The following is a 22199-nucleotide window of genomic DNA, read 5'->3' as shown; positions in this document are numbered from 1 at the left end:
GACCCATCACACACTGATTATGACAAGACTCAAAAACAGAGAGGACAAGCAGGAAATGGTTCTCTCTCTCTCTCTCCCTCCCCATCCCTCTCTCTTCTGGATGAGGGCAAAGACTAAAATTCTACATATCCAGCTCCTTTTCTATTTGGAGCCTCTCTATTTAAATGCAAATAAAGCTTTGTGGCAGCTGAACAGCTTGGACAGAAGTCAGGAGCACATCCTCCTGGCCCTTGTGGGGCCTTAGGCCCTGGTACTCCTCTGCTGGGCCCTAAAACCATTTACTAATAGGAAACTAAGCAATCAACTCACGACTCAAGGCCACAGCCACTTTCAGGGCATTGTTCTATGATGCCATGTCCACATCGTTCGTTCGATTGATCATTTTCAGTTTCCTAGTGTCATAGTTTTCCAAAGTACTCTGTTTTCGAAAGTCTCCATTTTCAGTGAGGAAAACCATTCTAGTATGGATGAGAGGCATTATTGTAAACAAAAACGTATTAGTGTTTGGCCTGAAGAAGTCAAAATTGAATCCCTTAAAGTAATTGTTCACCCAAAAATGTAAATGAAAATTCTATCATCATTTACTCACCCTGACTTTTTCATCTGCCGAACTCAAATTAAGATTTTTTTAGAAGAATTACTGAACTCTTTTTGTTCAATTCACAAGTGAATGGTTGCCAGAACTTTGAAGCTCCAAAAATCACAAGTCAGCATAAAAGTAATTCATAAATCAATATCTTCAGAAGCGACATGATAGGTGTGGGTGAGAAACAGACAACTTTCACATTCTTCTTCTAGTGTTTTTGGTGATTCACATTCTGCATGCATACCGCCCCCTACTGGGCAGGGAGAATTAAGCAAAAAAAGACTAAACTTGATCTGTTTCTCAATAATATCATATCACTTTTATAAATATAGATTAAAACACGGGTAATTTGGATAACTTTCATAATACCTTTATGTGCTTTTTGGAGTGTAAAAATTTTGGCACCCATTCATTTGCATTGTATGAACTTACAGAGCTGAATTATTCTTCTAAAAATCATCATGTGTGTTCTGCAGAAGAAAGTCTTACACTCTGGGATGGCATATGGTTGAGTAAATGATGAGAGAATTTTTGGGTGAACTATCCCTTTTAAATGTCTAAAAAAAAACGACTTAAAAAAAAAAAGTTATTAATACCTAAAATAAATATAAAAGTCCAAAATAAAACAGCAGGTATCCAAACTTAAAGATCCCACGAAATTAAATTTGGATTTTTATGGTTTTAGTCCATGTCTGTTGTAGTGGTCGATATATCACAATTCAATATAGTAAATAACATGCACATAAAATTACTAAAATTGAAAAACTCATCTTTAGCACTATATTTCACACAAAACATTTAACTTTGTAAAAAATAATATTTAAAAAAAAGATTGTTTTTTTTATTTAAATGGTAGATAGTAGTTTCTTCTGATTCCTGTTTAGTCATCCAATTTAAGTAATTTATTTTCACATAAATAAATAGTTAATATATTAAGAAGGAAATAACAGTGCACACAGTAGTCCAGCAGCCATGGATGGCATGTGCTCATTAGCAAATTGCATTTTCTCACAAAATACTGAATCAAACTAATTGTAAATACAGTGCACAGTGAATATGAAATTTACTTATAGCACTCGTGAAGCGCTTTTACTTTGAAGTAGCTCCCACGTGCTCATGCAGATCCAGCGAGCAGCAATCACCTGACAGTTTACAAGACCCTGATCTCCTGCTTGGAATTTCATGGACTGACAGTCCACCAATGTCTGACAACAGCAATGGCAACAAAAGCGAAACAAAAACCAATATGTCCCAGCACAACTTTTTTTTTTTAAATAAGAAATAGATAAACAAACAGACAGAGATCTGCACTTGTCAAGCAATTTCATGGGTTCTTAGTGAAAAAATTCACTAAAGAGAACTAGTAGCTCCTAAAACATATCCAAATTACCTTTCTTTTAGTTGCCAAACTGCAAAATTGCTCGATATAGATGGTTGTTCCGATTGTAGAATATAAAAGCACAATTTTCTAGTCCATAACTCGACTTTATGTAAAGCTATATCTGGATTTGGGACAGAGATTCGCCATAATCACTGACATATTTTAAGAACAAATTCTGTACATCCAAGACTAGAAGAGGGAGTACTTGGCAGGAGATGGTTTTGTCGAACGGACATTCATGCAAAAGGACTTTGATTGAACAGTAGTTGCTATGGCAATAGCCACTGTCTGCCCGCACTTAGAGTGAATTGGAAGGGCATTCTATGAAACAGTCCTGCACCATGCAGCTACTGAATGATGCGTTCTTTTGAGTGTGTGTTTGTGTGTGGTTAGACCATGAATCACCACTGGCCACTCGGCCTGTACCACATTAACCTGTCATTTAAATTTCTGCTGTGTGATGTATGGTCAAACGGGGTCCATAACCTAGATTTAAAGCAGGTAAACCAACTCACAGGTCTCATATGATAAAAGTAAGAAATTAAAGTGAAAAACAAAAATCACACTCAGACACAGATTTTTCCCACTTGTATTATTATTCTACAATATAAAAAAGCTGGGTTTCAGTCACAGCAGAATGTGGTTTATTCAATCATATGCTGTTTCTACTTTAGAAAGAATCTAACACTTGATAAGATAAGACCTGGGAATGTTGACAGATGAGTATCATGAATCTTTCATTTTGTTTTCTCAGTAAAGCGGGTAACCGGTAATTCACAGAGGTGACCACACAACTAAATGTATCAGGCTTCAAAAGACATCAAGTTAAACCTGTTTTATAGACACCACACTAGTGCACACCCCATACTCTTTCAGTGCATGAAATGAATATAAACAATAAAAATCCCAGACACAGAAATAAACAAAAAAGTAAAAAAACTGGTACACTTGCTTTAAAAGTACAGATTTATTGTTGCCTGTACATGAAATTAAATCCCATTTCACAATTAACTTCCTGTTAATATATCTTTCTAGACCTGTAAATTAGCCTGTATATAATATGGCCTATATGAGTTCTATTAAATGAACTAATTACAGTTTTATGTTATTCTTAGACAACTCTTCATTTGAATACAAGAACAGTGTGTGGATAAGAGTTGTTTTTGACTTGTGTTAAGACTCAAGTCATTTAATCCTAGGGCTTTGCTGTACCCGTTGCACACTTTAAAAACAGGGTTTGGTTTTGAGCCATAATATTAAAAACTATAGTAATGGTAGCACTAAACACATTAAAACAAAAAGAAAAAATAGGGCCAATAAAAGTAATTGGCTTTTTAGTAACACAATTATTCATTTTGATTTTCTTATGTGTCCTTAATGCGTTTTGAATGTTGCAAAATGACAGGTTTGGCTGAAACTGTTATACAGTTGAGTTTACTATAAACAATTTTTAAAATAAATTAAGCTCGGGAGAAATTCAGTTCAAAATTAACATGTATTGCGATATGTATCCTATTGTGGCCTCTGTATCGTGATGCGTATCGGTTCGTGCCATTGTTGGTGCTACCCAGCTCTTCAAAGATTATTGATTATTTTTCCAAACATAGCAGATTTGTTGGTTTACAACTGAGTGTCATTAAATGCCAAAACTGATAGGATCATAACCCTATTGTTCCAAATCGACTCTTTTCCATACAATGAAAGTAAACAGTAACCATGGGCTGTTAAGCTCCAAAAAATTAGCTTGCATAAATGTAACCCTTGTGATTGGTCACTAAACATGTGAGAACCAATGGCGATTGACTTGTCTTAGAGGAGTGGTTTTCAGTAGTGGTTTTCAAATTGGGGTATTTACATGTAACATAAATCTAAAAACATTTGAGCAGGCAAAGTTTCACTGTCAATTCAATACAAATAAAATAATTTCAGATAAAATTCTCATTATTAATAAAAATATCTTAATTTGTTTTGGCTTCAGTACAGTAGTAATTTAAAAGCCATTATTTCATTTAGCAAACAACCTGTTAATAAAATCAGGTTCACGATTTTTCTCACACAGTATGAAAGAGTCTGTATACATGAAAACATACTGTACAGTTGCTTTTATATTTCAGGAAGGAGATCATAACCTATGGGGTCCTTGTAATTAAAAAGTTTAAAAAACACTCTCTTTGAGCAACAATCTGAAGTGAAATTTAGATTTCAGACCTACAGGGAGTGAAAGATTTTCAGCAATAATGACTTCAATATGGCCTGTTCTTTATACCAAACTATGGAATGGCTTCATAAAACTTGAAATATAGTGCCTTTATAGTGCTTTTATGTCCCTTTTGGAGCTTGACAGTGTAAATCACCATTCACTTATGTTGTATAGGAAATAGCATCTTTGACATTCTGTAAAATAACTCCTTTAGTGTTCCGCAGAAGAAAGACATTAATATTAAGTCTGGAACCTCATAAGGGTTAAATACTGAAAATTCCTATTTTTAGGGTGAACTATTCCTTTACAGGAAACTGAAATCACCCAGGGTCCACATATACAAACCTCACTCTTCAATGTTCTTTCATGATGTCATATTGAAGTATATTCAGTCCAATTGTGGCCCTTATCACTGCACACAACAGTACAATTCCCATGTGAATAACAGACCAGTAATCACCATCCCAGTAACCACAACAACTACTCAAGCCAAGTAGCAATAACTTGCACCATGACAGAAGCCATTTAAATCTGCATTTCATTATCAGTTTTCTAATAAACAGCCCTAAAGAGACTCAACCATCGTAAACCAATCCCTGTGCACAACTAGCATAATATGCATGCTGGTGAATTCCCCTGTTAGGATGATAAACAAGTCTTACAAGTTGCTGAGCGTGAATTAGCATAAACCTACCCACTCCCTGCTCATGCATATCTTCCACATGGAACCTTTCCTTAATTAAACAGCAACAGTACACCACTGCCACATACAAAATACATCATTAATGCTTCAAAATTCACAGCAGCCTTTCAAGCGGTCAAGATGAGTACAGAAGAGGGTCAAATGCAAATAGGCTAAATGTGACATTTACATGTACTGTATTCGATAATCTAATTATCGCACTCATCCAGACAGAATGAGATCACAATACGAATCCGTAATACCTTAGACCTGGGTTCACCTAAGCATTTCAAAAAGTGCCATAGACAGAAGAAAATCATTTTACTTTAAGGAACTACTTTAGCTGCTTTACTCTAAGGTGACAAGGCTCTTTAAAGGAATAGTTCACCCAAATATTCGTTTCTTGAGAGGAAATCGCTCGCATTTGCAACCAAATGTCACACCATGCAATATAATGAATATATTTGGCAACTGGCCAGTAAATGTTCATATTTCACTCACCAGTAATTGAGTAGTACAGGGGTGGAGTACTCAGCATTGAGGTCCTTTCACTGAATGTAATGTGTGTTCAAATATGAGATCCAAGCGACACATTTATCTTTGAATAATGTCTCTTTTAAAAGAATGAAAAATTTCCCATTATTCACTTGATGCCATCCCAGATCATCCCAGTTCTTCAGCAGAACACAAATAAAGACTTTTAGAAGAAGATAGAGCTGTCAGGTCCTTATAATGGAAGTAAACGGGTGCCAGCACTTTGAAGGTCCAAAAGTCACATTTAGGCAGCATAAAATTAATCCACCCGACTCTGGTCGATCAATTAATGTCTTCTGATGTGAATCGATGGATTTCTGTCAGAAGTCAATAATTAAAACGTATTAAATTAAAAATTAACTTTAAATCAGTGCTTCCTTCCAGGGCTCTGATGCTGTTTGATATGGCCGAACTCTTGCGTGACGTTCGTTATTCTGTTGTAAATAAGCGGCAAAGGTCTCGCGTGAACTCGCCGACATGCTTACATCACACGACAGCTACATGATGCGTCAACTGCTAGCAGGAAGCTCTTTCTAAAAGTTAATAACGTTTTAATTGTCGATTTATTTTTACACAAATGTATCGATTTGCTTCAGAAGACTGATCGATGAGTCGAGTGGATTACTTTTATAATGCCTAAATGTGCTGGTACCCGTTCCCTTGCATTATAAGGACCTGACAAAGCTTTATCTTCTTCTAAAAATCTTTATATGTGTTCTGCTGAAGATACACATTTGGGATGGCATCAGGGTAAGTGAACGAGATAATTTTTCTTTTTGGGTGAACTATTCCTTTAATACCCTTTCTGTCCTCTACAGTCAGTTGTTGATCAAAATCAACAAAAAATAAATATTTAATTTTAATCACGCATAGCTGAGATGATGTAAAGCCACTCTCTCGTTAACATGTGCTAGTTAACGTGCTCATCTACATACACTCTTTACAGAAATACCAGTTTTGTTAAAGAGGCAGTACCGGTTTTAACACGTGTTCAACAAATCAATGTACTATTTACAAGTATTTACATTAATTTGTTGAACGTGTTAAAACCAATTATTAAAACCAAATTATTGTGCAATAACACAATAAAATGTAACAAACAAACTAACAAAATAATATATGAAATATAATATCTTATTTATTGATTGAATACTTGGATTTGTTCATTTTTATAAAGCCAAAATGTCACTAATATGATGAAAAACTAACAATTAAATGAAACTATTAAAATATAAATATAAAACTGAAATATACCCATCTGAATCGATATTGATTTCAAATCGGTATCGAGAATCGGGACATCAGTATCAACACCCAGCCCTATTATTTACCATAACTACCTCAGTCATTTGTTCTCATTTCTGAAGGGCCATGTATACTTCGTTTTTGCATGTTCCGGATCAACTCACGTCTGGTCGACGGCCTTTGTGAGTATACTCTGACTGTGAGCGAATACAAACCAGTTTGACACATGCCCACTACAACTACTTTGTGATACTCTTTTAGTAGAGTCGATGTGCAGACAATGACATGAGTCAAGAAAATCTGGCCGGGCACGGTCAAGCTGCACAGACTGGATTATGATTAAATGTACGTCATGCATACGGTGCGTGGAGTGATCAGCAACGCAGAGACGCCAAGTATACTTTCGCCTTCAGTCTTAGAATTTTAAGAGAGGTCTGTTAAAGTGAAGAATGTTCAAAATTATGAATCTTGTCAATAAACTTTTTTTTTTGTAACACCAAGATACTCTTGTTTCTTAACCCTATTCTGCCTCTCTTGCTCTCTCTCTCTCTCTCTCTCTCTCTCTCTCTCATTATCTTTTTCTTTATGTTCATGCTTCTATAATTCATTCTCATCACTTATTCACAGCATTTTTAAAAGTTGAGCATTTTTAGGTTCTTTCCCATCCTCCTTTTCGTACATTATGTAGGTGACATGTTCTATGATGATTATATATGCAGCCTTTCACGAGTTCACGTCTCTGGATCTTCACTTAACATGTTTTATTTGACTGCTGTTCTCTGGGGTTCACAGCAACTCTCGGTCACAAAGAGGTTCCAGACAGTGCTACGATTATGATATTTCCTTCTGTATTCCACAGAATAAAGTAAGTCAAAATGGTTTGGAACAATATGAGGCTCCATAAATGATGACAGAATTTTCAGTTTTCGGCAAACTATCCCTTTAATCCTAATGCAAGCAAGTCTGGTTGTATTGCATACATTTTTGGCATAACCTTAAATATTTGGAGAGAGCCATTTCATTGAAGCTGAGGGAGGGCTGGTCCACATTTTAATGTTATTGGCATTTGTTCAAGAAGAAAGTGCCAGTATTATAGATCACAACAGTTATGCAAATCAAAGTATGGGACTCTATGCTTGAGAGACATGTGGCCTCCTCAAATAATGAGGCCAAAGACTCTATTTTAACAAAAGCTACTCAAGCGAGCATCACATAAGAGACATTTGCTCATCGCTTTAGTATAAAGGAATCCTTGAGATGAGAAACAGTCTTAGAAAATCCTGCCGAAGTCTCAATGTGCATCACATTACATTACATTTAATCCTTGCAGGTTAAAATGTGCACTCAGTACATTTTTAGCACACTCTTACTCATCCCATCGGTCCCAGTATTTGTGGTTTTGGACTTTATACTGACACCCATTGTTCTGGATACTGGATGTTTGTTTACCAAGTACTGCACACAGAAGATGTTTGTTTCTCTTCTGTTTGGTTACTTTTAGCTTGTATTTTTCTCCGTCTCATTGTACACACATCCCTATTATGGACATTCTTGGATTCAATCCTAACAGATTTTCACGCACTGTTGCATGCTGGACTGTGACTGGTCAGCCCTGACTCAAGAGTTCTGTCGTCTGAAAACCTTCTTGTGCTTGCCGTTTGATGTTGCGCTATTTATCCTGATCTGCACATGTGAGAGCTGCAGGTCATAGTAGTTTGTTTCATTTCCACAGTAGGACCTCTTGTTTGAACATTTTATCTTTCCACTTGCACTCATTCTGTCTGGTGGAGCACACTCCTGCTTATCAATGCCATCACTCTGGACTATACTGCGTTGTTTTCTGTAGTAAGTATATTGTGTTTGTTGTTTTATTGTTTGGTTTGCTTATTTTGTTTATATGTGTTTTTATGTTTAAACATTGGCTGAAAGCAATATATAAAGTTAAAATAGTATTGTCATTACTAGTGGTAGTAACTCAGTCAGATGCATGACACAGGTTGTCATGTGCTGTCAACATGGCTGAGCCCATGAGGCAGCGACACGCTCCATCTAAAATTAACCAACTTTTATTGTGTTACTGATATATTGATATGAGTCTTCCTCTAATGTGTGTGTACATATGACATATTTAAAAAAAAAAAATAAAAAAAATGGTATTCGTGTCTTTGTGCAAAACCTTTTTACTTAGCAAAAAACTTACTGAGTGCACCTTTAAAAAGTTACAATTTAAAGGGATAGCTCACCCAAAAATAACATTTAACATTAAAAATAACATAATGTTGTTCCAAACATGTAGGACGTTATTTCATCAGTGGGACACAAAGTTGTTAAGTAAAATGTTAGTGAATGTCTGACTTTTTGTGCTTCAAAGATTGAATATGGGTTTGAAACTACATGGGGGCGAGTAAATTATGACATAAATTTCACGTAAGGGTGGACCATCCCTTTAACGAAGTCAAATTTAACAGAAAAAAAATCTGACTTCAACTGAATTGCAAATGTCACTGTAAATGGATCATCTTAGCAGATCATCTCCCAAATCCAGCTCTTCTGTAAACTCAAATAATTTCTTAATGGATGGTACCAGAAAAGGGTCAATAATATTAACCATTAATAGTTAATGACTAAAGAATACCAGTTATTAGTCTGCCTTTCTCTGGAATTTACCATTTATTATATCCTTTTAGTGACACGCCTATTATGGTGAACCTTCACTTCATCATTTGTGGGCTGGCCAATCAATGAACTGCTTCTGCAATGCCCTTTTAGACCATACTGTCCCTAATTGGTTTCTAAACATTGACAGGCTAAGACAAAACAGAGTACACTACACATAGACATTGAAGCTATAAACATGCTTTGTGAATGGACACATTTGGGAAAACATACATTGAAGCAGTCATGTTCACTGAGGGGGAAACCAATATATAACATCTGTGCATTTTGTCTTATTGCTTACCTTTTAACGTCAACAAGATCCAAGCATTCATACTTTATTAAAATGTGTCCCTTAGACAGACGCTGCAGACACAGCGATGTGCTGTCCTTCATTTGCTGATGTTAGAGATGCTCTATCTGCATTTCCCCTGTTTTCTGACTGATGTTTGGTCAGTTAAAGTGGTCGGGAAAATTGTAAACAAAGGGGAAGATCGCTGGTCGCTTGAAGTTCCACCCATCCGTACAGAGAGGGTGAACATTACAATACACCATTCTACCCAGCAACAAAAGCCTCACCACCTACTCCTTTTCCTCTAATACACAATATTCTAATAATAGCCTACACAAATTTCTTTTTAAAACTATTAATAGCGGGAATTCGTGCGCAGTGGACCATGAGTTAGTGCAGTAAAATATATTTGTCAATAAAAAAACGTTCCTGTGGTTATGAGATTGCACGAAACCCCATGTCAACTAAATCAAAATTACTATCTTTGTTGTTATTGTATTGATACATTTTTAATGAGCAAGGGGGCGTTCACGGAGAACGCGTCATTGTGCTCAAACTAAAAATAAATAAAAAGAGACCAGTGTCCCGAGACGCGTTTTTAACGTTTTTAAGTTCTATGCCATTTAACACGGCGTCTAAAAACGCGGCGCAACGACCATCCGTCTCGCCCGTGTGTACATTACATACAACAGAAAAACAACGCGTTCCGACTCAAAAATGCATTCGGTGAGAACGGCCCCTAAGGGCCAGATTGCTACAAAGCAGCAACGGCATCCCTCCCAAAAAATGCACCGTAACTTTGACCGAACAAACAATTGAAGTCAAACAGTGTGGTAAAAATTGACAGAGTTAGGTTCAGTGTATCGATTACACAAAAATCAGACCAGTGCAGTGTTGCATGGGCATTGTTGCAGGTTACAAACGGCTTTATGCGCTCAATCGCGCTTGGCTATTTTTGGGAGGTTGTGCATCAGATCAATGTAAACGCAAGTTTCTACCTATAGGCCAACCGAAATTATATATTTTTTAAACTCCTCAGAGTAAAGCGCTCACATACCTTTCACTTGCGTTTCATACTCCGCAATTATCTCCTTGTCCTTCTTTATCTTCGTCTGAGATGACATTTTTCTTGAGGTATCAATGTAGAATCCAGTGATATGTTTGCGCCTTGCGCGAGAGCTCCTGAGTGTCACAGTTTGCCGTTTGTTTCCCCCTTCTCTTCACCTCTTTCTGTCAGTAGTGTCCCTCAGTTTACATCAGCATAATCCTAACACTTTCCCCGTTTGAAATAACCTCACCCCTGCAAAAGGGCATCACCTGCTCTTTCTCAGATCAAATCCCTTTGCGTTTTAAAGAGCTGCTACACTCGGGCAGAGGCTGCTGCTGCTCCTCCTTGGTCAAGATGTGCCATTTAAAGTGACTGAAGAAAACAAAATTCCTGCCTACAAGAAGATGGTTCTGTATGTACGAGGAGGCTTTGCATCTTATATTAGCCCTAGGTCCGCATGTTCTTAAAGGAAGAGTTGCAGTGGCATAATCGGTGCTTGATTGTGACTCTGTGCATTAAAATCTCAACGGCAGACCGAAGAACAGAATCAGAATTGCGCCCGAGCGTCGTATGTGACTCCTCCTATTATAGAATTCACTCCTTCAACCAATCCAATCCGTTCTATATGCACCCCTCCCAGAGCACACACACACACACAGATGTTTGGTTTCCATGTTTTATGGGGACTTTCCATAGACATAATGGTTTTTATACTGTACAAACTTTATATTCTATCCCCTAAACCTAACCCTACCCCTAAACCTAACCCTCACAGAAAACTTTCTGCATTTTTACATTTTCAAAAAACATAATTTAGTATGATTTATAAGCTGTTTTCCTCATGGGGACCGACAAAATGTCCCCACAAGGTCAAAAATTTCGGGTTTTACTATCCTTATGGGGACATTTGGTCCCCACAAAGTGATAAATACACGCTCACACACACACACACACACACACACACACACACACACACACACACACACACACACACACACACACACACACACCGTTTCGAAAACAGTGTCATTCGCATAAGATAGTCTATTAAGCTGAATGTTTCAGTTTCCATCATAAGTATGAGGGTGTTTGATTTTGGTCCTTAAGTCCATAGCCTTATACGTGAATTGGCTGTGATGACCAACACTTAGCACAACCACTTGTGCACAGGTCAATAAATGAAACACTTCCACAGTTGATAATAAATACCAAAACAAAAAACAAATAATGACTTTATAATGCAGGATTAGAGTAAGTTTACAACACTGCAATGAATTAGATATTTAAATAGACCACAGTCAGGGTAAACCTGCAATTTGCCACTGCAATATCAGGATTTGTTTTTTTCAGGGCTGTAAAAGTCTTGAAAATTAAAGCAAAATCAAAAGTCATGGAAACTACTATAGTGAATATTATATATTTTTTCCTTGATATTGCTATTGTGCAGAGTAAAACTTGCAGGAGAACCATAGTGATGCATGATGTGTCAGTTTAATTTTCAATGAATTTGACAAAACATTGAACAAATTGGTCTAATTTACACATTTTTAAGATACATTTAAACATTTGTATCCAGTAATTACATTTGCCTGAAAAGAAAGGTTGTGAAAAAGTAATGGGGAAAAAATAAATGGTCAATAAGGGTGTTAACCCTGTTCAAATCAGCCTGAAAGTGAGTAGTTTGATCATGCAAATAAATAATGCTATGTTCTCTGCTTTTTAAATTACATTTAAAGAAGATCATGATATGCTTTGGTTTAATAACATTATAATTAATATTAAATTATATAATTTATTTCACTACAGCCAAACATTCCTGTAAAAGACCTAAAGGGATAGTTCACCCTAAAATGAAAATTCTCTCATCATTTACTGACCGTCATATCATCCCAGGTGTGTATGACTTCCTCTCTTCTGCAGAACACAAACTATGATTTTTAGAACATTATCTCAGCTCTGTAGGTCCAATCAATGCAAGTGAATAGAGGTGTGAACTTTGAAGGACTATAAGGCATACACTGCCGTTCAAACGTTTGGGGTCACTTGATTGAAATGTTTCTCATGACCTTAAAAACCTTTTGATCTGAATGCATATGCTTAAATGTTTGAAATTAGTTTTGTAGACAAAAATATAATTGTGCCAACATTTTAATTTATATAATTACAAAACAAAAATTATATTTAAAAAAAAAAAAAGTCTGGTGGGGTTTACTTCGATGCACAGTCTTGGCTCTGGGTCCATACTCCTGGATAGGAGATGGACTCTATACTTCTCTGGAGTTGCCCAGGGTGTGAGGCGATGGGCGGTTGTGGGGATATTAACGAGTCCCCGGCTGAGCACCGCTGCGTTGGTGTTTACACCAGTGGATGAAAGGGTCGCCTCCCTACGCCTACGGGTTGTGGAGGGGAAAACTCTGACTGTTGTCTGTGCATATGCACCGAACAGCAGTTCGGAGTATTCAGCCTTCTTGGAGACCCTGAATGGAGTCCTGAATAGCGCCCCAGTAGGGGACTCCATAGTGATGCTGGGTGACTTCAACGCACACATGAGAAATGACAGGGACACCTGTAGAGGCGTGATTGGGAGGAACAGTGGCTGTTTGTTGTTAGACTTCTGTGGCAGTCATGGATTATCTCTAACAATCACCATGTTCGAACATAAGGATGCTCATAAGTGGTCGATGATCGATTTTGTAATCGTGTCATATGCCATGATATGTCTGAAGCCATATTTTGGGACACTCGGGTGAAGAGAGGGGCGGAGCTGTCAACCGATCACCACCTGGTGGTGAGTTGGGTCAGGGGGTGGGGAAAGACTCTGGACAGACCTGGGAAGCCCAAGCGAGTAGTGCAGGTGAACTGGGAACATTTGGAGGAGGTCCCTGTCTGTGAGATCTTTAACTCACACCTCCGGCGGAGCTTTTCAGGCATCCCTGCAGAGGTTGGGGACATTGAACCGGAGTGGGAAATGTTCAAAGCTTCCATTGCTGAAGCCGCGGTGGATAGCTGCGGCCTCGAGGTCTTAGGTGCCTCAAGGGGTGGTAACCCTCGAACAACGTGGTGGACAATGGTGGTCAGGGAAGACGTTCGACAGAAGAAAGAGGCTTTCCGGGATATGTTGTCCCGGAGGTCTCTGGAGGCAGTTCCAAGGTAGCGACAGGCCCGAAGGGTTGCGACCTCTGCCGTGAGGGAGGCAAAGCAGTGGGTGTGGGAAAAGTTTGGAGAAGCCATGGAGAAGGACTTTCGGTCCGCACCAAAGTGCTTCTGGAAAACTGTCTGCCACCTTAGGAGGGGGAAACGGGGAACCATCCAAGCTGTACACAGCAAAGATGGGATGCTGTTGACCTCAACCGAGGTGGTTATTGGGCGGTGGAAGGAACATTTTGAAAAACTCCTAAATCCCAACACTATTTGAAGCAGAGCTAGAAGCAGAGCCAGAGGCTGATGGGGGATCAGATTCAATATCCCTGGGGGAGGTCACTGAGGTAGTCAAACAACTCCACAGTGGCAAAGCCCTAGGGATTGATGAGATCTGACCAGAAATGCTGAAAGCTCTGGATGTGGAGGGGGTGTTATGGATGACATGCCTCTTCAACATTGCGTGGAAGTCCGGGACAGTGCCCAAGGAGTGGCAGAACAGGGTGGTGGATCCCCTCTTCAAAAAGGGGGACCAGAGAGAGGGGGCCAACTACAGCGGTATCACACTTCTCAGCCTCCCTGGTAAAGCTTACTCCGAGGTGCTGGAGAGGAGGGTTCGGCCGACTGTCAAACCTCGGATTGAAGAAGAACAATACGGGTTCCGTCCTGGCCATGGAACGATGGACAAGATCTTTACTCTCGCAAGGATCCTGGAGGGGGCCTGGGAGTATGCCCATCCAGTCTACATGTGTTTTGTAGATCTGGAGAAGGCGTATGACCGGGTCCCCAGGGAAATACTGTGGGAGGTGCTGCGGGAGTACAGGGTGGTCCCTTCTTAGGGCGATCCAACTTGTACGTCCAAAGCGAGAGCTGTGTCCGGGTCCTCGGCACGAAGTCGAGTTCGTTCCATGTGGGGGTTGGTCTCCACCAGGGCTGCGCTTTGTCACCAATCCTGTTTGTGATATTCATGGACAGGATATCGAGGCATAGTCGGGGTGTGGAACGGGTGCGGATCTGTGGGCTGGAGATCTCATCGCTGCTTTTTGCAGATGATGTGTTCTTCATGTCATCATTGGTCCATGACATTCAGCTTTCTCTGGATTGCTTGGCAGTCGAGTGAGAAGCAGCTGGGATGAGGATTAGCACCTCTAAATCTGAGGCCATGGTTCTCAGCAGGAAAAAGATGGAGTGCATACTCTGGGTAGGGAAGGAGGTATTGCCCCAATTGAAGGAGCTCAAGTACCTCAGGGTCTTATTCACGAATGATGGGACAATGGAGCGTGAGGTTGGTTGGAGAATCGGGGCAAGGGGCGGTATTGCACTCGCTCTATCGCACCTTTGTCACGAAAAGAGAGTTGAGCCGGAAGGCAAAGCTCTTGATCTACCGGTCAATTTTTGTTCCTACCCTCACCTATGGTCATGAAGGCTGGGTTATGACCGAAAGAACTAGGTCGTGAGTACAAGCTGCCAAAATGGGTTTCTTCAGAAGGGTGGCGGGCTTCTCCCCTAGAGATAGGGTGAGGAGCTCAGTCACCCGTGAGGAGCTTGAGTAGAGCCGCTGCTCCTTTGCGTCGAAAGGAGCCAGTTGAGGTGGTTTGGGCATCTGGTAAGGATGCCCCCGGGGCGCCTTATTAGGGAGGTGTTTCAGGCATGTCCGGCTGGAAGGAGGTCTCGGGGAAGACCCAGGACTAGGTGGAGAGATTACATCTCCACACTGGCCTGGGAAAGCCTCGGGGTCCCCTAGGCAAAGGGTGACTAATTTGAAGATGCTAAAAAATAACATAGTTTTGATTTAGTTCCTATAGATCCATTTCTGTTCTTTCATAGTTTTGATGACTTTATTATTATTATTTTTCACATTTAAGGATAATAGTAAAGAATGAGTAAGTGACCCTAAATCTTTGACTGGTAGTGTATAAAGGCAACATGAAAGAAATCCATACAACTCCAGTGGTTAAATCCATGTTTTCAGAAGCAATATGTATAAGTGTGGGGGAGAAACAGATCTTATTTACTATAAATCTCCACTTTCTTCTTCCTTTGTTTTCGGTAATTTGCACACTTTCTGCAAATCCCACCTACTGGGCAGGGAAGAGAATTTATAAATGAAAATGAAAAAGGACTTATATTGTAGATATATTGATCTGTTTCTCACCCACACCTATCATATTGTTTCTGAAGACATGGATTTAACCACTGGAGTCGAATGGATTTTGTTACAGTTATATGTTTTTTAGCCTTCAAAGTTCTGGTCATCATACATTTGCATTGAATGGATCTATAGAGCTGAAATAGTCTTCTAAAAATCTTTGTTTGTGTTCAGCAGAAGAAAAGAAGTCACATATCAGGGATGGCATAAGGGTGAGTAAATGATGAGAGAATTAAAATTTTGGGGTGAACTATCCCTTTAAAATGTAGCTATTTTTGGGTGAACTATCCCTTCTTGCACAAAACAGCAAGACTACACTTATTAAATGCCAGCCAGTGCACTGAACATCCAATGTTCTGTTCTGTTCTATTTTCCATTGTCTGGGAGGTTTGTATCACCCCTATACTGTATCTGTCACTATATCTCATTATTTTACGTTTGTTCATTTTGTCAGGAATACAATTAAAAAGATGGTTCTTACCTGGATAATGGGCAATAGACATTCACTAATTACTAAGTTATTGAGAACATTGTGAAGACCAAAATGAACGAGGAATGTCTGATGGTTGTATGTGGTTGTTTCTAACAGGAGTGAGAAATAGCACAGATGTTCAATTAACAATTTTTTTTTTTATAAATCTGTGGGTGTTTAGTAATTAGTCTGATTAGCATAACATACCAGCTTGTGATAAAAATGTGTTTGAAAGTATTATGTGTAACATACAGTATAGATGCAATAATGTTTTGCATCTATAATTTCATAGTATTCAACATGTGAATTTGGGAAAACCAATCCGAAAGCATGGCTCTGTCAAAGACATCAGTAAAAACTAACACAGAGTGGCTTGACAGTTCCTGTCAGTGTGGTGTTTAAACCTGATGTCTCAGAGGTCCATATCTTAGCTCTGTCATCAAGCCATTTGATCAGTGATCTTGCTATGCAGGAGAAAGTCTCTTAATGAAATGGACCGTGATCTGAGTGACGCTACAAGACACTGTATGTATGTGAGGTAAGGTGGTGTTGCAGCATCCAAATTGCTGTACTTGTTCGATTTAATGTGCTTGCAATTCTCACTAGAATCTCTCATATTCCTTTAGGCAGGGGTTTAATTGTTGAAACACAAATACAGTTTACAATATTAAAATTACATAGTTTGTGTCAAATATAATGCACATTTAACAGTAAAGCATTGATTTTGAGTTGGTATGCAGATGTACATTTACTGATATTATTAACAATACTATCTGTAAAATGTTTAATAAACACCTAATTTGTGAAGGGCTATCTTCAAACATTTTGACAGTAGGCTTTACTAATATTGATCTTTCATCAGGCTCTTAATTGTTGAATTAACTTTTTCCTTTGATTAAAGTTAATTTGCAAAGAGAGGCGAAAATTGCATTCGTCCTTAATTCATGGGTTTTAATTAAAACACTTATGTTAAAGGTATAGTTCACCCAAAAATGAAAATTCTCTCATCATTTACTCACCCTCATGCCATCCCAGATGTGTATGACTTTCTTTTTGGCATAAAGGTGAGAAAATTATTAGAGAACTTATTCTGTAACAAGGTTGACATGGGAAAGGAGGTGGCGGGAACGGGCTGAACAGTCAAAATAATATTTAATTTAAAGAGCACCTCCTATGGTTTTTCAAATATTACCTTTCATGTAGTGTGTTATATAGCTGTTTGTGAATGTAAACACGTCTGCAAAGTTTCAAAAATCAAAGTGCACGACAAATAGAGTTAATGACCCAAAGAAAGAACCGATTCGGAACACCTGAAACGTGTCGTTAGTATAGAACCTACACCATATGGTAACAAAAAACCCACCTCTGGTCTTCATTGGCTGCTCGCGAACAGCCTTGACCTGCCCCTTAAACAAAAAACTCGAAAGTTTAACCCTTCACTGACAGCCCAGAGCCTTTTGAACTGAGATCAGTCGGTTTAAATTCATTTAAATTATGCGTTGCGTATAGTGAAGCAAAAACCATCTTTTTCTGTGTCTGCACAGAAGGACAAAGGTCACACTAGGATAAACATAATTTCAAAATTTCAACTGTTAGTGTTACTGCACAGTAACTTTATATAAGGGTGGTGACATATGGATTGAAAACCCTATTTACAATGTCTGAACTGCTGTTTACATTCTCTGGGCTGTTTATGGTAATCCAGCTTCAGTCATTAAGGTATCTTAAGGCATATCATAAGGCTCATTCTGTGAGCCTTATGATATGGGGACCCGGTCAACAGATCATTCTGTGTCAAATTTAAAAGGGTAGCAATTTAGGCCTATTTGTTACTGCCTGTTGTGCATACAACATGATCACACATGAAGTCTGCATGCTGTTCATGTACTCAGAAATTGACCCTATACTGCCGAATTACTGACAAGTGACGTCCTTATCAGACATTTTTCCATTAATTATAATTACAATAACACGATTACTTTTCCCCTTGGCTCTTATGATAGCATGTTGCCTGTGCAAATACAGAGACATGGGTTCTATTCCTGTGGAAACAAGGAAGTAATTGCGTTTACATAACAATGATGAGTGTGATTCAGAGGTTATGTTTTTGCTCTAAAATTACATTATTTACTCCACTGACAGTTAAGAGTTGAGGTTTGGGTGTAGGAAATATTAGGGAATTTGTATTCCTATTGATTGTATTAGGTGATTTATAACACAAAGTCCAACTCAATTTTGGCACCACCCTCTGGACATTTCATCTCAAGAACAATTCCAGACTTGGCCACTGGGGGCAGTGGTTTCACATTTCAGTAAGCACAGGCCGATTTTACCTACAGAACTTTTGACCTCCTGGTGCCGAATTTACACTGTAATCAGTCTGGTGTGTAATACCATACAGTTGACATTGTAACTGATATATTCTATAGAAATATACATTTGATATTTTTATGAAGCCAAACAAAATCAGTCCCAAGCAGTGTTTGACAGCCCCTTAACTTTGAGAAGAACACATTCATTAGCTTGACTCAGGAATTTGCAATGGGGGTGGGGTACTCAATTTCCAGTCTGAAAACAGAATTTTTACAATTGTGTTGATCATTGAATTTATCGTCATGCATCATTCACATATTCTATATATTGATGTTTTAGCATCCAAGTAACCAAAGTATTAGAGAAATAATAACTCTCACTATCAACATGAAGGACACTGGGAATCATTTCTTAGAACATAATTTCTACTGATGATGGGGCTGTGAGAGTCCCTTCAGAGGCACAAGAATGCTTTGTACCCTTTGGTTCATGGCAAAAAAATGACCAAGTAATTTACCAAGCCCTGTGCCCCTCTTTTCCCTTCATCACTTCTAGGCATCTCAGGGGGCAGTAGCTTGGGGAACTATGACTTCAGTGTTTTTGAGGGACAAAGCGGCATTGTGAGCTTCTTCTCAGTATTTCAGTCTGAAGAATTGCAGAGGGAGAAAGAGAGCTTCCTTTGGGAGGCTCAAAACACCAAAATGAGTCACCATTGAGAATATATATGCCAGAGAGGACTCTGTCTGGACCGCTGCAGGGGATTGAACGAATGAACACAGAATGAAATGCTACACACACGTATATATATATATATATATATATATATATATATATATATATATATATATATATATATATATTAAGGGAGCTAAGATCATATAAGCTGATGATTTGTTTTGATGTAAAGAATAAAAGGGATAGTTCCCCAAAAATGAAAATTCTGTCATAATTTACTCACCCTTAAGTGGCTCTAAACCAATACAACTTTCTTTCTCCCATTAAACACAATAGATGTTAAGCAGCATGTTAGCCTTAGTCATTAGCCATTCACTTTCATTGCATCCTTTTTTCCATACAATGAATTTGAATGGTGACTGAGAGTAACATTGTGCTTAACATAATATTTTGTGTTCCTCTGAAAAAAAGAAAAGAAAATCATATGAGTTTGAAACTACATGAGGTTGAGTAAGTGATTACATAATTTTCACTTTTGGGTAAACTAACCCATTAATGTTCTCCTTCAGTTACGTGGCCAATACCTGATTACCTGAATATATTTATCTTTGAGAAATTTGAATTTTAAGATGGCATGCGAATCAAGTGAAAATAGGACAGAACCAAATCCACATAAGTGTTGCTATAATCACAGCTACTGCCAGTGTATTAGCTGTGTAGCTAAGTGCATGTTAGAAATCCTAAATATTTCCAGCATATACAGTATTTGTCATTCTTAAATAATTTTAAGAATGACAAAAATGACACTGCCATTTTCATTTTGAATATCTGTAAGGCAAAATAAATATTATAAAATAACATATTACCAGCACAATTCTCTGACGTTCAAGCTGACTTGATATTATACTAATTATATTGTGAATAATATGAATTCATTTTTGGTCTTTTGTCACAGAAGAGAGTACAGAACCAGAAATGATAAGGAGATATGCCAGATTCAATCTCTCTTTGCCTAAAGCCTACATTAGAATCACACCTCAATTTGTCAGAGAACATATGCTAACTACCTTGTCACAGGTCTGATCTTTTCTGCCTTTCTATAGAAACTTGAAGTAAAACATTGCTTTAGAGTGCTCATTCTATTCAGTTTACTGGAAAATGGTTTAGAACAATGCTTTAGATTTTCAGCAGAATTTGCTCTTTGAATATTATATTAAAACTCACATGCTCAAGCCTTTATCTGGTTCATTTTGCATCATTTCTAGAATACACTGATCCAGTGACAGATAGATAGGAAGTGAGAAAGAAAAATAGTGAGGTAGATAGACCGATAGATAGGAAGAGAGATCTGTTGGGGGTGGTTGTTGATCTACAGAACCAAATATGATGTCTGCTGCAACTCACATGTCAACAGGCTGACATGCTGACAGACAAACAGACAACAGGTATGTTTAAGAATCTACTGTATACATACCTGTAAGGCAAGACAAGGCAAGGCAAGTTTATTTATATAGCACATTTCATACACAATGGTAATTCAAAGTGCTTTACATAGAAGAGATTAAAATAAGAATAAAAAAATAAGAATAATTGAAACAGTTTAGAATATAAAATAAAATAAAATCCAGTACAAACAGTCGGACACACAGTGGCACAGTGCTCATTCAGTAAATGCACAGCTAAACAGATGTGTTTTGAGTCTGGATTTGAATGTGACTACTGTAGGAGCACATCTGATCTCTTCTGGAAGCTGGTTCCAGCTGCGGCTGGCATAATAGCTAAAAGCAGACTCTCCTTGCTTAGAGTGAACCCTTGGTATTTCTAGCTGATGTGATCCTAATGATCTGAGTGATCTGTTGGGTTTATATTCAGTGAGCATATCTGCAATATATTGAGGTCCTAGCCCATTGAGTGATTTATATATCAGTAATAATATTTTAAAATCAATCCTAAATGTAACTGGGAGCCAGTGTAAAGACCTGAAGACTGGTGTGATATGTTCATATTTTCTGGTTCTGCTCAGAATCCTGGCAGCAGCGTTCTGTATGAGCTGCAACTGTCTTATGGTCTTTTGGGAAGGCCAGTGAGGAGTCCATTACAATAATCCACCCTGCTGGTGATGAAAGCATGCACAAGTTTCTCTAGGTCTTGACTGGAAACAAAGCATCTTATTCTTGCAATATTTTTCAGATGATAGTATGCTTATTTAGTTATTGCTTTGACATGACTACTGAAACTAAGGTCTGACTCTAGAGACACACCAAGATTCCTGACTTGATTTTTAGTTGTTTGACCCCTAGCGTCAAGGTATGCATTCACCTTGAGAACTTCATCTTTTTTTTCAAACACAATGACTTCAGTTTTGTCTTAGTTTAACTGAAGAAAGTTTTGGCACATCCAACTTCATCAATGCATTGGCACAGGGAGTCAATGGGGCTGTAATCGTTAGGTGATAGGGCTAAGTAGATCTGTGTGTCGTCTGCATAGCTGTGGTAAGCAATTTGGTTCTTTCTCATTATTTGGCTCATTGGGAGCATATACAGGTTGAACAGGAGTGGTGCAAGAATTGAGCCTTGAGGGACTCTGCATGTCATGGATGTCCACTCAGACTTATGGTCTCCTATACTCACATAATAACCTCTCCCTTCTAAGTATGACTTGAACCATTTTAGGACCATCCCAGAAAGCCCCACCCAGTTTTCCAGCCTGTCAAGAAGTATGTTGTGATCAACAGTGTCAAATGCAGCACTGAGGTCGAGTAGTACCAGTACTGATAATTTGCCTGTATCAGTATTTAAGCGAATATCGTTTATTATCTTTACGAGTGCT

The 22199-nt window shown here is 38.3% G+C and overlaps 1 protein-coding gene across 4 annotated transcripts in view; it reads right to left on the bottom strand.

Moving 5' to 3' along the window:
• Positions 1 to 11140, bottom strand: part of srgap3 (SLIT-ROBO Rho GTPase activating protein 3) — a 122205-nt gene extending 111065 nt beyond the window's left edge. For 3 of the 4 annotated variants that reach the window (XM_052140572.1, XM_052140574.1, XM_052140576.1), the window contains exon 1: positions 10633 to 11140. In XM_052140572.1, the coding sequence (XP_051996532.1) occupies positions 10633 to 10699 (67 nt within the window). In that variant the 5' untranslated portion in view covers positions 10700 to 11140. Of the gene's footprint in view, positions 1 to 9587; positions 9700 to 10632 lie in introns of those variants that run through there. The other variant, XM_052140575.1, reaches the window with a different exon arrangement.
• Between the last annotated feature and the right edge of the window lie 11059 nt (positions 11141 to 22199).

This window comes from Xyrauchen texanus, chromosome 13 (genome assembly GCF_025860055.1).
Source record: "Xyrauchen texanus isolate HMW12.3.18 chromosome 13, RBS_HiC_50CHRs, whole genome shotgun sequence".
Classification (NCBI taxonomy): Eukaryota; Metazoa; Chordata; class Actinopteri; order Cypriniformes; family Catostomidae; genus Xyrauchen; species Xyrauchen texanus.
The sequence above is the reverse complement of the archived record's forward strand: the minus strand, read 5'-3'. Positions and strand labels throughout refer to the sequence as shown.